This window comes from Staurois parvus, unplaced genomic scaffold (assembly GCF_062004578.1).
Source record: "Staurois parvus isolate SC_StPar_1 unplaced genomic scaffold, SC_StPar_1.0 ptg000544l, whole genome shotgun sequence".
Taxonomy (NCBI): Eukaryota; Metazoa; Chordata; class Amphibia; order Anura; family Ranidae; genus Staurois; species Staurois parvus.
This window is the reverse complement of record NW_028318340.1, coordinates 6,841,941-6,857,085: the sequence shown is the minus strand read 5'-3', so window position 1 is coordinate 6,857,085 and position 15,145 is coordinate 6,841,941. Positions and strand designations below refer to the sequence as shown.

Genomic DNA, 15,145 nt, shown 5'->3' with positions numbered 1-15,145 from the left:
ACAGAACAGATGAGCCAATGGAAAGAACCACAACAGCCGGAGGAAGCAAGTTTTTGACTCATCAAAAAGTCGAATACATGCAGGAGCTGGAGAATGGAGAATCATCTGCAAAGTCTATAAACTACACAGAGGTGGTACATGGTGGAAGTATGTGCATGCATAATCTCTTAATCACCTAGAGATCTTACATTTGAAAATCCTTTCATAAACATGTACTGTACATCTGTGTATGCCTATGTCAGAGGTAGAGCATTTATTGGACACTAGAACTGGCTTATTTCAGAAGAAAACAATAGCGGAATAGAAAATCCAACCTGGTTGATCAGTTCTTTCACCATCAAAGGTTAATCGGTCTGTCAAGGAGTGCTTACATAGTTCATGCTATGTAGACACCTTACTGCAGGAGTTATCTCTATTTCATACTTTCACTAGTCCAGCTTGGATCAATGTTAGCATGCATATCTTATCTGGGCTATTAGGGAAGCTGAAAATCATTGTAGTAGTAGGTGCAACTACCGGGTCCTGCTGAGGTGCTGTTCAAGAAGTTTCTCCTCTGAACACTGACCACAGGGGGTCACTTGTTTGGTACCATTTTCAGAATGGCTTGTATTTTTTACAACGATTACAACATGTTCTCTGATCGCGACAAGGTGGAGAACAGCGACAGTGATGTAGTGAACTCCGCCTGGCAGTAAGAAGATTGTGGCCATCATAGTAGCGCCGACTACTACAGTGATTTCCAGCTTCCCCAGTGGCCCCTAAGTATGAGCTATGCATACGTACATTGTGCCAAGCTTGACCAATGAAAGCAGGCAATACATTTAATATCTGGAGCTCAGTTTTGACAGGAGTACAACAGGGTTCATCAAGCCCACAATAAGCCAACACTATTTGAAAGAATAAAGTCACACGTGTGACTAAAGCCTGCCGATGTGTTTACTCCTCAGAGGCGGTGCTGGTTGTAAGACAGTTTGATAACCAATAATCACATTAGCAGACTTTAGTCATGTACAGCTCCATTCTTCTCCTAGGTTGGCTTATATGAGAAATATGTAAATTCTAAGGCCTTCAAGAAATCAAAGTTTTGACTGCTATCACATTCTGAAAGTATAACTGAAGCAAAAACTGGAGATGGATTAGAACCCCTGTCAGGTTTTATTGCTGTCTGTGCTCCCATTAGGGAGATTCACTCTGTTTACCATTATCAGTGAAAATAAAAAAAGATCCCAAATTGTGAGTTGTCCGCAGAAATGTAACAGAGGGGAAATCTTTTAATGGGGACACTAGTTCTGGTGACCTGGGGGTCTCCAAGGGATTCCCTTAATTTGCAGCGATTTCCTCTCACTTCCTGTTTTGCTATGGGACAGGGAGTGAAGGAAAATCTCCCAGATGGCGAAAAAAAATCTGTCAGGGATTATAACCCTTCCTTGCTCTATTCAAAATGAAAACTGAAAGCTTTGCCTATAGTTCTACTTTAAGCTAGCCATACAAGTTTAGATTTTCATTCAAGCATTTGTAAAAAAAAATTTCATCAGAACAACCTTTCTTTCCAAATAATCCCATTCAAAAGACATTAAAATCAGCTCCAGACCTGCTATTTCAATGGTATCCTAGACGTATTAAACAGTTTTCATTACAATATGTATGATTTTTCGCTAATGAAAACTATATTTTATTCCTGTTCCTTTGAATTTTTCCATCACTACTGTTGAAAACAAACATCAATTGCACCCCTTTAACCATTAGAAAATTGAACATGTTCAGAAAACAAACATTATTGAAGGAAATTCTACTGGTGTATGGCCAGCTTTACAACAGCACCATACCTGATTGACCACGTAAAGAATCTGCCCAGCAAATCTCTTCGTATTTAAGTTTTGGTCAACAGCTCATCACAATTCCTCCTTTTTTTTCATGTGTCAGTTTCAAAATTTAATGTGAGTAGGCACTGCTGTGTCACAAATTTCACAGAGCTTATCTTCTGAACTACAGAGGTGCTCATAGGAGGAGTTTCAGGACGCGGAGTCAGTACAAGAATCACTGCTTAGAGGCAGAGAGGCACCATGGGATATGTAGTCCTTAGAAATTGAAAGTGCGCAGCAGAAGAAGCTGCAAAGCATGCAGGGTTTCCAGGAAGTTGTGGAAAGATGTCCAGCAGACAGGCAGAACTCACAACATGAATGATTTTCCAGTAGGCTTTTATTGGATTGTCATTCATAACTATAGTTTGTATTGTTATTACAATGCTGATGTTATAAAACGAAAGTGTATGTTGTGACCATAAATCTCCTTAAAGGGATCAGTCCACCAAAAAGTGATATTTAGTAATAAGTGGAGCCTGGTGGTTAGACTCTGGATTCTTATACATCTTGGATACACCAATAATACAATATCCCTGTAGCAGTCCTCCTTCCTATCCTCCTGGGAGTTTTGAGTGTCCCTGTCCTCCTTTGCATATTTATAACATTGAGAGCAGGACACCCTCAAAATGTAGACCTAGGAAATTAAAAACAGATATTACCCACTTCAGCCGCGGAAGATTTACCCCCCTTCATGAGCAGGCCATTTTTTGCTATTTGGCACTGTGCTATTTCAGCTGGTAATAGTTTGGTCATGCAGCACTGTACCCAAACAAAACGTATGTCCTTTTTTCACACAAATAGAGCTTTCTTTTGGTGGTATTTGATCACCACTGGGTTTTTTATTTTTGATAAACGAAAAAAGACCAAAAAATTTTGAAAAAAAAAATTCTAAAGTTTGTTATAAAAAATATCCAATAAACTCAAATTTAGTCATAAATTTAGGCCAACATGTATTCTGCTACATGCCTTTGGTAAAAAAAATCCCAATATGTGTATATTAATTGGTTTGGGGAAAATTCTAGTGTCTACAAACTATGGTATATACCAGGGGTCTCCAAAATTTTTAAACAAAGGGCCAGTTTACTCTCCTAAAGACTTTAGAGGGCCATAGTGTGACCATCGGGAGCAGAAGATGTCCCAGCATCAGTTGGCATAAACAATGCTCCATCCTTGGTGTCACTGGGAGGAATTGTGCACCATCATTGGTGTAATTGGGTCCCATTGTTGGTGTCATTGGTGGGAAAAGGGCCCCATCATTGGTGTCATTGGTAGGAATAGTGTCCCATCACTGGTGTGATTGGGAGGAATTGTGCCCCATCGTTGATGTAATTGGGAGGCATTGTGTCCCATTACTGGTGTCATTGGGAGGAACTGTGCCCCATCACTGGCTTTGTTGGGAGCAATTGTGCCCCATCATTGATGTCATTGGGCCCCATTGTTAGAGTCATTGAGAAGAACTGTGCCCTATTGTTGGTGTCACTGGGAGGAACTGTGCCTCATCATTGGTATCATTGGGAGGAATTGTTCCCCATCACTGCTGTCATTGGGAGGAATTGTGCCCCATCATTGGTAGGAATTGTGCCCTATTATTGGTGTCATTGGGAAGAACTGTGCCCCATAGTTGGTGTCACTGGCAGGAACTGTGTCCCATTGTTGGTGTCATTGGGCCCCAATGTTGGTGTCATTGGGAGGAACTGTGCCCCATTGTTAGTGTGATTGGGGGGACTGTGCCTAATCATTGGTATCATTGGGAGGAATTGTGCCCCATCAGTGGTGTCACTGGGAGGAATTGTGCCACATCATTGGCATCATTGGTAGGAATTGTGCCCCATCATTAGTGCCATTGGGCCCCATTGTTAGTGTCATTGAGAGGGACTGTGCCCCATCGTTGGTGTAATTGGCAGGAACTGTGCCCCGTTGTTGGTGTCATTGGGAGGAACTATGGCCCATCATTGGTGTCATTGGGAGGAACTGTGCCCCATTATTGGTGTAGGTGAAATAAATAGTGCCCCAAGAGCCAGATAAAAGCAACCAAAGGGCTGCATTTTGGAGACCACTGGCATATGCAGTATATTGGAATTTACACAGCTTTTTGGCTGCCTATCACATTTCTTGAGGTGCTAAAATGCCAGGGCAGTACAACCCCCCCCCCCCCAAATGACCCCTTTTTGGATAGTAGACACCCAGAAAAGTTTGGAAAATGACATAAAAAAAACCCTTTTTTTTTTTACACAAAGTTGTCACCTACATGATATATTGCTCACACATGCCATGGGTATATGTTGAATAACACCCCAAAACACATTCTGCTACTTCTTACGAGTATAGAGGTACCACATGAGAGTTTTTTTGGCAGCCTAACAGCATAAAGGCCCCCAAAATCCAATGACCGCCTTCAGGCTTTCAAAGGGAATATTTCCTCATGTCACTTCCTCGCTACTTATCACAGTTTCGGAGGCCATAAAATGCCAGGATAGGACAAACACCCCCACATGACTGCTTTTTGAAAAGTAGACACCCCAAGGAATTTGATAAGAGGCATGGCGAGTATTTTTAGGATATCATTTTTGTCACAGGGTTTTAAAAAAGAAAAAAAAAATTTTATTTTCTTTCTTCATTTTCCAAAACCATGTGGCAACAAATGAGTTCTACATAATACTCACCGTGCCTCTTAGCAAATACCTTGGAGTGTCTACTTTACAAAAAGGGGTCATTTGGGGGGTTGCTTCCACTATCCTGGCATTGCAGGGCCAACATTAGAAGCTTATTCCACACATCACCCACTCTTTTAACGTGGCATTAACCTCAGAGCAATACAGTAATCAACTTTTACTTATTTATGTAAAAACTTTATCCCAAAAGGCGAAAAAACAGTTTTGCTGTAATTGCTTATAAAGTGTTAGCTGGAGTTTAGCTTGCTGGTGTATTTAAATTTTCTAGTCCATCTAACACTCCCCTCCAGACTGACAATGCTGCTGTCCAAAGGTGCCCCCTGTGCTCCTTCATCCAGAGTAGTGTCTCACTAATACAAGAGGTGTATTACTGGCCAGATCACAAGGTGAAAACAGAGGGGGAAAAAGGCCTAATAAAAAAAAATAGGACAGCCACCACATTTAAAGCTTGGTAATCTTCAATATATTACATTTTTGGTTTTATGTTTAATACCGCTTTAATGAATATGAGTTCCCCAGAAATACAATAAACTTTCAGGTGGTTTAACTCTACATCATCCACCAAGCACTGAAATATCAGTTTTGGGTGGTCTGGCTGTTTAAAATGTTGTTACATACACAATATTTTAAAAAGCTGTAAGTATTTTTAGTTTAAAGGGAAAAAAACATGACTTTCCCTTCCTCCTAGGACACAGTGACCTAAAATAAATAGTCCTGTTAATTTTCATTCCGACAGATATTACATGCCAGGAGCACATTCCCTACCTATTATTATCTGAATAATACACTCACCTCCTTTAGGCATGCTAGTAAATAAGGTTTAACTTGTTGAACTAGAATTGGCAACAATAGAAGGAACATTACAATAGAGATGAAAACCATGAAAAGGTAAATGACATTCTTTCATTTTCATCCAACATCAACTAACAAAAATGGTAAAGGGAAAATTTGTCCAAAATTGATACTTTAGTTCTAGACAGTTATTATGTGGCCTGGCTATCATATTAATATAAAGCATAATTTTTGGGAACTATTCTGAGTATTGCATTCTGTCCATGATGTAACCACTTTTTTGTGAATCTCTTTTCACAGACCCCCTTTTTTTGGATGAGGGAATCCTACCTGCTGTGTCATTGTATTCGTACAGCGAGACTTTCCTGCTGTCAGAATACACTGATCAGCATTGCAGGCTATAGCCTACAGTGCAGGTTAGGCAGAGCAGATCCCATAGGGCGGTTGCACAGAACTCAATCAATAGATTGACTTCTGTGCAACCACAGTGCTCATACATGGATCAAAATCGGTTGGTCTCTGCTGAACTAGCTGAAGTTTGATCCATGTATGGACAGCTTTAGCTCTACTGCTGCTGCAAGGAGTTCATATCTTAAAGTTGAAGTCCAAGTATTAAAAAAATAAAATAAAAAAATGCTCATTAAGTATAGGGGTAGAGGAATAAGCTGTAATACTTACCTTATTCTTAATTCTTTTAGCCATCAACCATGCAGTGCAACCGGTCTTCCCTATGGCATTCTAGTCACGGGCCGCACTCTGACGTAGTCATGTATAATGTAGAACCAGTACTTGTAGTCAGAAGAGAAGAAGAGCACTGGAGCCTGCTGGGGTGAGGAATAAGGTAGGTTTTACAGCATATTCCCCATCCCCTAGACTTAATGAGCAGCTACCTCTTGCAATTTGTATTTTGTTTTACAAAAATCCCAGAATTCAGCTGTAACATACATAGAAAAATAAACAAGGATTGCAAGACCCTAAAAATTACTGGTGGCAAGTTGCTTTGTAACTCAGAATCAAGAGGTCAAGTTGCTGAAAACCCCAATAAAATAAAAATATTAGAAATAATAGAAATCTCCAGCTTTAAAAAAAAAAAAATGAAAAAGAATATGAAATCTCACACTCAATAAGTCTGAACCTTTAACGTGTACCTTAAAAAAAGTATGGTAATACACCAAGCACAATTTTAATACAATTATGTGGCCTGGCTATCATATTAATATAAAATAATTTTGGATTGGAAAAGTTTAGCAGATTGCCTGTTGTTTGCATATAATAATTGTGGATATTAATTCCTTTACCTAGAAATGAAGCTTTACAGAGACAATAGAGGTTTAAAGAAGTTTATGGAATACATGTCTTTAGAGTTTTCAATAGCTATAGATAATCTATTGTTTTTTATATATTCCTTTTAAACACAGGGGACGGTGTGTGTGTGTGTGTGTATATATATATATATATATATATATATATATATATATATATAGACACACACAAATTACAGCTTAGATAAATAAATGACAAAAAAATATAATAAATATATATATATATATATATAATTTTTTGTCATTTATTTAAGCTGTAATTTTTTTTAGTAATATTAGAAAAGAAAACACATTTAAAAATGTACAAATAAGATTATATGGATCAGCATCATATGCCATTTATTTATTTGTCATAACATTGTATATGTTTGGGTATTCTCACAGCAGAATGTCACTATTCTATAGATTTAGGATGCGCACACTAAACGTTTTATTTTTTATGTTCGTGAGAACGGCTGAAAACAAGCATGTTTACTAAGAGATGCAGCTAAAATATATTATTATTTCTAAAAACATGCTATGACAGCTGAACTGATACATGATACAACATGATATGTTACCGCTTTGGAGATTCAGAAATGAAACCGACGAAATGTAAAACTTTTTCTTGGACAAACTGTCAAAGTAACAACATAAAAGTGCTGAAAACCATATCAGTACATATTTGTTGCTGAAGGAAAGAGGGGATCCCCTTGAAGTAACTTACCTCGTTGAATCTTGGCCAACAGTTGCTGCCTGGCTAGGAGCCTGCTCATCCTGTAGGGAGATCTCCTCTTCTTGTCAAAGCACATGTAGTACTCCTGGCTTTCAGGTGACACCGAATTTAATCGCTTACAACCTGGCGCTGGGCTGAAGGGCTCCTGAACCCACATCATGGCTCTGGAATAGAATCTATATCCTTTCCTATCTTTCCCCCTGTGTCGCTGTACTCTTCTTCCCAGATTCCAGTTGTTATAATGAAAAGGAGTTAATAATACTACAGAGCTGGAAAGGGAAAGTCGTCAAGTACAAGAGGAGTGCCAGTACAATTCAGGATTCCAAGAGGGTCACATGACTCCCGGGGCCAATGGCAAGCTGCGAGTGATGTAAAAAGTACACAGTGCTGAAGCAAAGTCCTGTCAGGCATGTTTAATCTTCACAAATGCACATATTCTAATGACATACCTCCAGGCTGACTAAGCGGCCAGTGTTTTAAAAGACAAGTGTAAAGCACATAGTCACAGCCACCCAGGAATCCTCTGTGAATAGCAACCCCCTCCCGAGCAGGTGGCTCTGACAACTTTGTGTCTCTTCCTTTACTGATCTGTAAACATTATCTGTCTGAAACATTACACGCAGACCGGGAAAACGTCACTTTTGGATCAACTGCGCTAAATATTTTGGACTGGAATATAAACGCGTGACCTCCGATACTCTTGGATGTTGTATACACAGGAAATGGCTCACGGTACTTTGTTTTATTTCAGGGACTCCAAGTGTAAGGTACAAAGTCAGAAGGATCTGTACTGGTGACCAACAGAAGGGACAATAAAGGAGACTTAGTTCATGCCGTGACCCTGCAAAGTCGCACATTCACCTTCTCACGGAAACCCACCAGTTTAACCCCTTCTAGCCCAGGCAGCCCAGCCAATATGTGAAAATGATCATCTTTTGCTAGAACGCAGATCCATTTAAGCGTACGCCGCCAAATTCAGCTGGGTTACAGTTGTTTGCATACAGCCATGGCCAGCAGCCTGTACGTATCATTGACTGTGGATTTACGCTGGTATCTGCAAATCTGAGTGGTTACATACATACAGGAACAGGCATGTGCCCCTGGACGCAGACACATCCAAGGGCGTACATCTATTGCTGTACGATTGTAACTGCAGCCTTTCTTTAATTTGTACAGGTGGCCGTATGCAAATGTCTGGCGCAAAAATACACATTTGGGCGGTGAACTCCAAGTGCGTCCTTGTGTAGTAAAGTGATATTAAGGGTTCGATTTTTATTTTTCTAAAATAACAAACATGTTATACTTACCATTGCACAGAGCAGCCCTGATCCTCTTCTTGGGTCCCCCGCTGGCTTTCCTGGCTCCTCCCCTTTTAAAGTACCCCCCCCAGCAAGCCGTTTATTAAGGGGGGTACTAGTGTGGGCTCTATTGTGATCAATTGACACCCATGGTGCAGCTCGGCCCCACCCCCTGCTCCCTCATTACTGGATTTGATTGACAGAAGGGGGAGCCAATGACTCCTGCTGCTCTCACTGAGTCAAGTGAGGAGGGAGAGATGGAACAGCACCGCTGCTCTCTGGCACAACGCTGGATCAAGATCAGGCTCAGGTATTTAGGGGGGGGGGCTGGGGCAGAAGCTACACCTAAAAAGATTTTTACCTTAATGCAGCCTTTGCAACCACTTTAAATAAACCCTCCAGTCAGGGTACATTCACACCAGCAGCTTTGTTAGAATGCAGCACCTAGTGTGCGGATGGATAACAGTAGTGACGATGTGATGTGCATCGCACTGTGCACTTTTTTTAAAAACAAACTTTATTGAAATGTCACACAGAGACATTTCATGAAGTTCTATTGGCTGCAGTGTGAGGCAGTGGCTTACATTGAACTGCACTGCGCTGAAACAAAGTAACACTTTTTTTTTCAACGCACACCGCTGCAGTGCCAAGGAAGGAAACAAGGCATTTTGTCTTGCGGTGAGACTGCCCTGGAATAGCTGCCAAATGCAGTCCTACCATACCTAGTGTGAATCTACCCCTATAAAAGACATTAGAGAAAAACCCACCAAGAAGGATATAGCACCTCAAAGGCTACCACAGCAGTATTTATTGTAAATGTAATAAATGTAAAAAATATATATATATCATTCCATATTTATTCAATGCATTTACCCCAACCCGATTCAACCCCTCCACTCTCCACCAGTCCCCCCCCACACCCCCCACAGCCCCAGTACCACCCCGACAGACCCCCACTCCACTCCAGAGCACCCACGGTGTACCCCACCCACCCCTCTCCGTATGTTCCTAAGTCCCCCTGTCCTGCGAAAATAGAACAAGCTCCTCTGAAAGTCCTTCTGTAGCAGTGCCTATCTACATTCTTTTTCTTAGATGCTCACATGTGAACACACAATATAGGTCACATTCAAATGTGAAATGACCTTTATTAACTAACCTGGTTTATTATACTACATGTTTCCCCTTCCTCTGGATCAACTGTGGGTGTGGGATTGTGTATTTATATGATTGTATATACTTTTTTTCCTCTTCTATTGAACTGGATGGACTTGTGTCTTTTTTCAACCAGACTATGTAACTATGTTGGAAGCTATGAGCTTGGTATAAAGGGAACTGCCAAGCCCTCAATCTATAGAAACCAATAAGAAAAAAGTTTGCATTATTTTAATTGGACTGCCATAAACCTGTCAAAGTCAGTATTTGATTGCTTTATATGAGTTAAATCATCTCAATACTCTCAGCAAATGTTCTCAGTCTTAAGAGTGGAAAGTTGGGTATGCACTACTACAATTTTGAATGAATATTCGTAGGAAAATTCATTAAAAAAATTCTCAGAACATTTGAAAATTGTTTGAAAGTAGAACAAGATTTTATTTGCTTTTGACATTTGATTCTGAAGTTAATGGACTTTACTGAATCATATACAGTTAGAAATTCATACATTCAAGAAAAATTTCCACCCTGCTCCTTCAAATTTTCTCACAACTGCGGTCGAAAATGAATGATGATTTATCCCCACTAATGATTAGAAAAACGAACCAATGTTCCTACAACAAAATATGTCAAAGGAAATTTTACTAGTGTATACCCAGCTTTAGTTGTACTTTGTAGGAATTTATAATTCCATTATTGATGCTGCTAAGGAAAAAGTAGCCAAAGGCTTATTCTGTACAAAGTGTCTTCTGTGTCTTTTATCATGTCTAAAAAAAATGTCAAGAGTTGTTAATGAATTTATGTGTTGCGATGGGATGAACATATAACTCCTTGGGCCCATGATACAGGGACTGGACTGGAAGTGGCCCACACAGATAAAGCAGAAGTAATCAATTGTTATTTAATGAGGGTACAGATGATCAGACAGAGATGAGCATGTACTAGGAATAAACTGTGCAATGATGGTGGTTCTAGGCTTTCTATGTTACCAAGGGAGAGGGCAGGTCCACTTAAAGAATTTACTAAACAGGGCAAACAGCATGTACACTATAGAAGCTAAGGTTTCAAAGAAACTAGAGATGGGTGTAAAAGTTTTTATTTTCTGAACAGCACACCCAGAGGGTATTCATATGCAAAGAGCACAATCACTGGACAGTAGGAGAGGTTATTACTGGATTACACGCAGGGAAGGACTCTTAGGTCAACTTTACCACACCCTAAACAAACCCTCAGTCCAAAACAATAAACTTTATCCAGTAGTAACTAGATCCAACAACCTGTTCTCACCATATGCACTAAATTAGTTGGTTAAAAATGTAGCATTTAATTTTCAGATGATTACGTTTATTTTTATTTTGCACCTTTTAAGCCTATCAATGCTTTCAGCTTTGGGCATTGCTTACTACAGAGTTTCCCACCTGGTAGAGGAAAACAATGAATGCCTTATAGGCAAAGTGCTCACTATTGACCAGGGAGATTTTCTACTTATCAGACTAGTGGTCTGCACATTATGGTCTGTAGGTTAGATGCCTTTATCTGGCCATTGGGACACTATTCCTCCCACTGATACTAGATAATATTTCTCCAACTGTCACAATGAGGCACCATTCTGTCCTCTGACATCAATGGTGAGGCACTATTTCTTCCATGGGCACCAATAATGGGACACTATTTCTCCCACTGACACCAGTGATAAGGTACCATTCCTTCGACTGATTCCAGTGATGGGGTACTCTTCATACCACTGAAACCAATGATGGAGTACTATTCATTCCACAGACACTCATGATGGGGCACTGTGCCTCCCACTGACACCAATGACTGAGCACTAGTCCTTCCACTAATACCAATGAAGGGGCACTATTCATTCCACTGATACCAACAATGTGGCACTATTCCTTCCGCTGACACCAAAGATGGGTCATTATTCCTTTCACTGACAGTAATGATGGGGCACTATTCCTCCCAATGACATTAATGATGGGACACAATTTCTCCAAACGACACCAAGGAGGGGGCACAATTCAATCCACTGACACCAATGATGGAGCACTATTCCTCCTAATGACACTAATGATGGGGTACTATTACTTCCACTGACACTAATAATGGAGCACTACTCCTCCCAGTGGGTACAGGGGCTGAATGTGGCCATTTCACTGCCTTTAGCAGGCCTTTGGAGCACTATTCCAACCACTGAAAACAACAATGGGGCATAATTTCTGCCATTAACACCAAATGGGGCACTAATCCTCCTAATGACACTAACGATGGGACACTATTCCTTCCACTGACACCAATGATGGAGCACTATTCCTCCTAATGACACCAATGATGGGGCACTATTACTTCCACTGACACTAATAATAGGGCACTACTCCTCCCAGTGGGTACAGGGGCTGAATGTGGCCATTTCATTGCCTTTAGCAGGCCCTTGGAGCACTATTCCAACCACTGAAAACAACAATGGGGTATAATTCCTGCCATTAACACCAAATGGGGCACTAATCCTCCTAATGACACTAATGATGGGACACTATTCCTTCCACTGACACCAATGATGGGGCACTATTCTTCCCAACAATACCAACGATGGGGAGCTATTACTCCTTCTACTCACCACAGCCACTATGTATTTTTTTTTTACTCCCACTCCATAGTTATTAACACTACAAATTGGACCTGTTCATCCACATTTCTATGCAGATGTTCAGCATATACAGTACTGTCTATGACCACACTTTATACCACATGAATTGTTTCCGAACATCTCTTTATCTGAATACTCTGAATACAATCTAAGTCACCTGACAGGCACATATTGGCATGCACACTTGTTTTGACTAGGAAGATGCCCTAATTGACAATGTTTTCACAGATCAAAAACCATCTATCAGCTGTGAAAATTCAGCTCAGAAGACTACTGTTGGAATGTAATAGGTGGAACTCTCATGCTTTAGGCTGAGGTTACCTTGGGTTAACATGGATGTAGCACAGAAATTATATGTCCTGTGTCATTGGATCAAAATCAAAATCAGCATGTCAGGTTGACATCAGTCTGATGTTTTTGGCTATCTTAAAAATAGCCAGTCATAGGATCAAATAAAACGATTATTAGGCGAGTTGTATTTTTTGAGGATTAATTTCACTATTGAACTACAGTGCTTTCGGTCAATCAAAAATGTTCATAAACCTCAAATCTGAATATTTAAGAACATACTGTATTTTTCGCTCCAAAAGACGCACCTAGGGTTTAGAGGAGGAAAACAAGAAAAAAAAATATTCTGAACCAATGGACTGCAGACACAGTACAGAAAATGACCAGAGACTGCAGATGTAGTACAGGAGATGAACAGAGACTGCGGACACAGTACAGGAAATGACCAGAGACTGCGGACACAGTACAGGAGATGACCAGAGACTGTGGACATAGTACAGGAGATGACCAGAGACTGCGGACATAGTACAGGAGATGACCAGAGACTGCAGACATAGTACAGGAGATGACCAGAGACTGCGGACACAGTACAGGAGATGAACAGAGACTGTGGACACAGTACAGGAAATGACCAGAGACTGCGGACACAGTACAGGAGATGACCAGAGACTGCAGACATAGTACAGGAGATGACCAGAGACTGTGGACATAGTACAGGAGATGACCAGAGACTGCGGACATAGTACAGGAGATGACCAGAGACTGCAGACATAGTACAGGAGATGACCAGAGACTGCAGACATAGTACAGGAGATGACCAGAGACTGCGGACATAGTACAGGAGATGACCAAAGACTGCAGACAGTACAGGAGATAACCAAATACTGCGAACATAGTACAGGAGATGACCACAGACTGCGGACATAGTACAGGAGATGACCAGAGACTGCGGACATAGTACAGGAGATGAACAGAGACTGCAGACATAGTACAGGAGATGACCAGAGACTGCAGACATAGTACAGGAGATGACCAGAGACTGCGGACACAGTACAGGAGATGACCAGAGACTGCAGACACAGTACAGGAGATGACCAGAGACTGCGGACACAGTACAGGAGATGACCAGAGACTGCAGACACAGTACAGGAGATGACCAGAGACTGCGGACATAGTACAGGAGATGACCAGAGACTGCAGACAGTACAGGAGATAACCAGAGACTGCGGACTGTACAGGAGATGACCAGAGACTGCGGACTGTACAGGAGATGACCAGAGACTGCGGACAGTACAGGGGATGACCATAGACTGCAGGCAGTACAGGGGATGACCAAGAGGGAGGGGGAGTGGGTACCTGAATTTAATAGGTACCCGCTCCCACTTCCACGGAGTTGTCCTCCCTTTAGTGTGGGCACCCTGCTTTCACTGTGCATGCGCGAGAATCGTCCGGCGTTTTCTGGGACCTGTCATGTGTCCCAAAAGATGCCAGACCATTCACAAAGTGCAGCGCTTTAGTGTGGGCACCCGGCTGTCACAGCCGGGTGCCCACACTAAAGATGCCGGTGCCAGAAGGCTACAGCGCTGGACCGAGGAACAGGTAAGGCTCTGCTGCAGAGAAGATCCGAGCGTCCGTCCTGGTATCCTGACACTACGGCGGTAGCAGGAAAACCGGACCGGCTGCTCCATATTCGCTCTATAGGAAGCACTGACATTTTCCCCCCTTTTTTTAGGGGAAAAAAAGTGCTTCTTATGGAGCGAAAAATACAGTAAACGTTAGGTTTTAGCTTTCTTAGAAGAATATCTATGTGTGCTCAATTGTTGGGCAACAATTAGTTTGCAGAATTATTATGCAACTAAATGAAAAACAACAATTTTCCCATCTCACTTGTTTATCTGTTAAATTGAGAATAATAAACAAACAACTCAAAATTTACAAATAAATATTTCTGACATTTAAAAAATTTAAATTAGTGACCAATATAGCCTTTCTTTCAATAACAGTCCTAAGCCTTCCATCCATGCAGTCTGTAAGTTTCTTGGTCTGCTGACGATCAACTTTTTGTGCAGCAGCAACCACAGCCTCCCAGACACTGTTCAGAGAGGTGTACTGTTTTCCTTTACCATAAATCTCCGGTTTAAGAAGGGCCAACAATCCTCAGTAGGGTTTCGGTCAGGTGAAGAAGGGGTCCATTCTTTCATCTTTAAGGTCTTTACTGGCTAGCTACACAGTGGAGTATTTTAATGCATACAATGAAGCTTTGTCCTGCATAAATATCATGGTCCTCTAGAAAGATGCAGACTTTTTCCTTTACCGTTGCTTGAGAAAAGTGTCTTCTAAAAACTGGCAGTAGGTTTGGGAGTTGACTTTGAATTCATCTTCAACTGAAAAAGG

At 41.1% G+C, this 15,145-nt stretch overlaps 1 protein-coding gene across 3 annotated transcripts in view; it reads right to left on the bottom strand.

The window, feature by feature from the left end:
* Window positions 1-15,145, bottom strand: part of STARD13 (StAR related lipid transfer domain containing 13) — a 411,711-nt gene that overhangs the window by 179,330 nt on the left and 217,236 nt on the right. The window contains exon 1 of one of the 3 annotated variants that reach the window (XM_089690867.1): window positions 7,355-7,634. The exons of the other annotated variants lie outside the window; for them this stretch is intronic. Within the exon in view, the coding sequence (XP_089546993.1) occupies window positions 7,355-7,523 (169 nt within the window). The 5' untranslated portion in view covers window positions 7,524-7,634. Of the gene's footprint in view, window positions 1-7,354; window positions 7,635-15,145 lie in introns of those variants that run through there. 3 annotated transcript variants of the gene reach the window in all.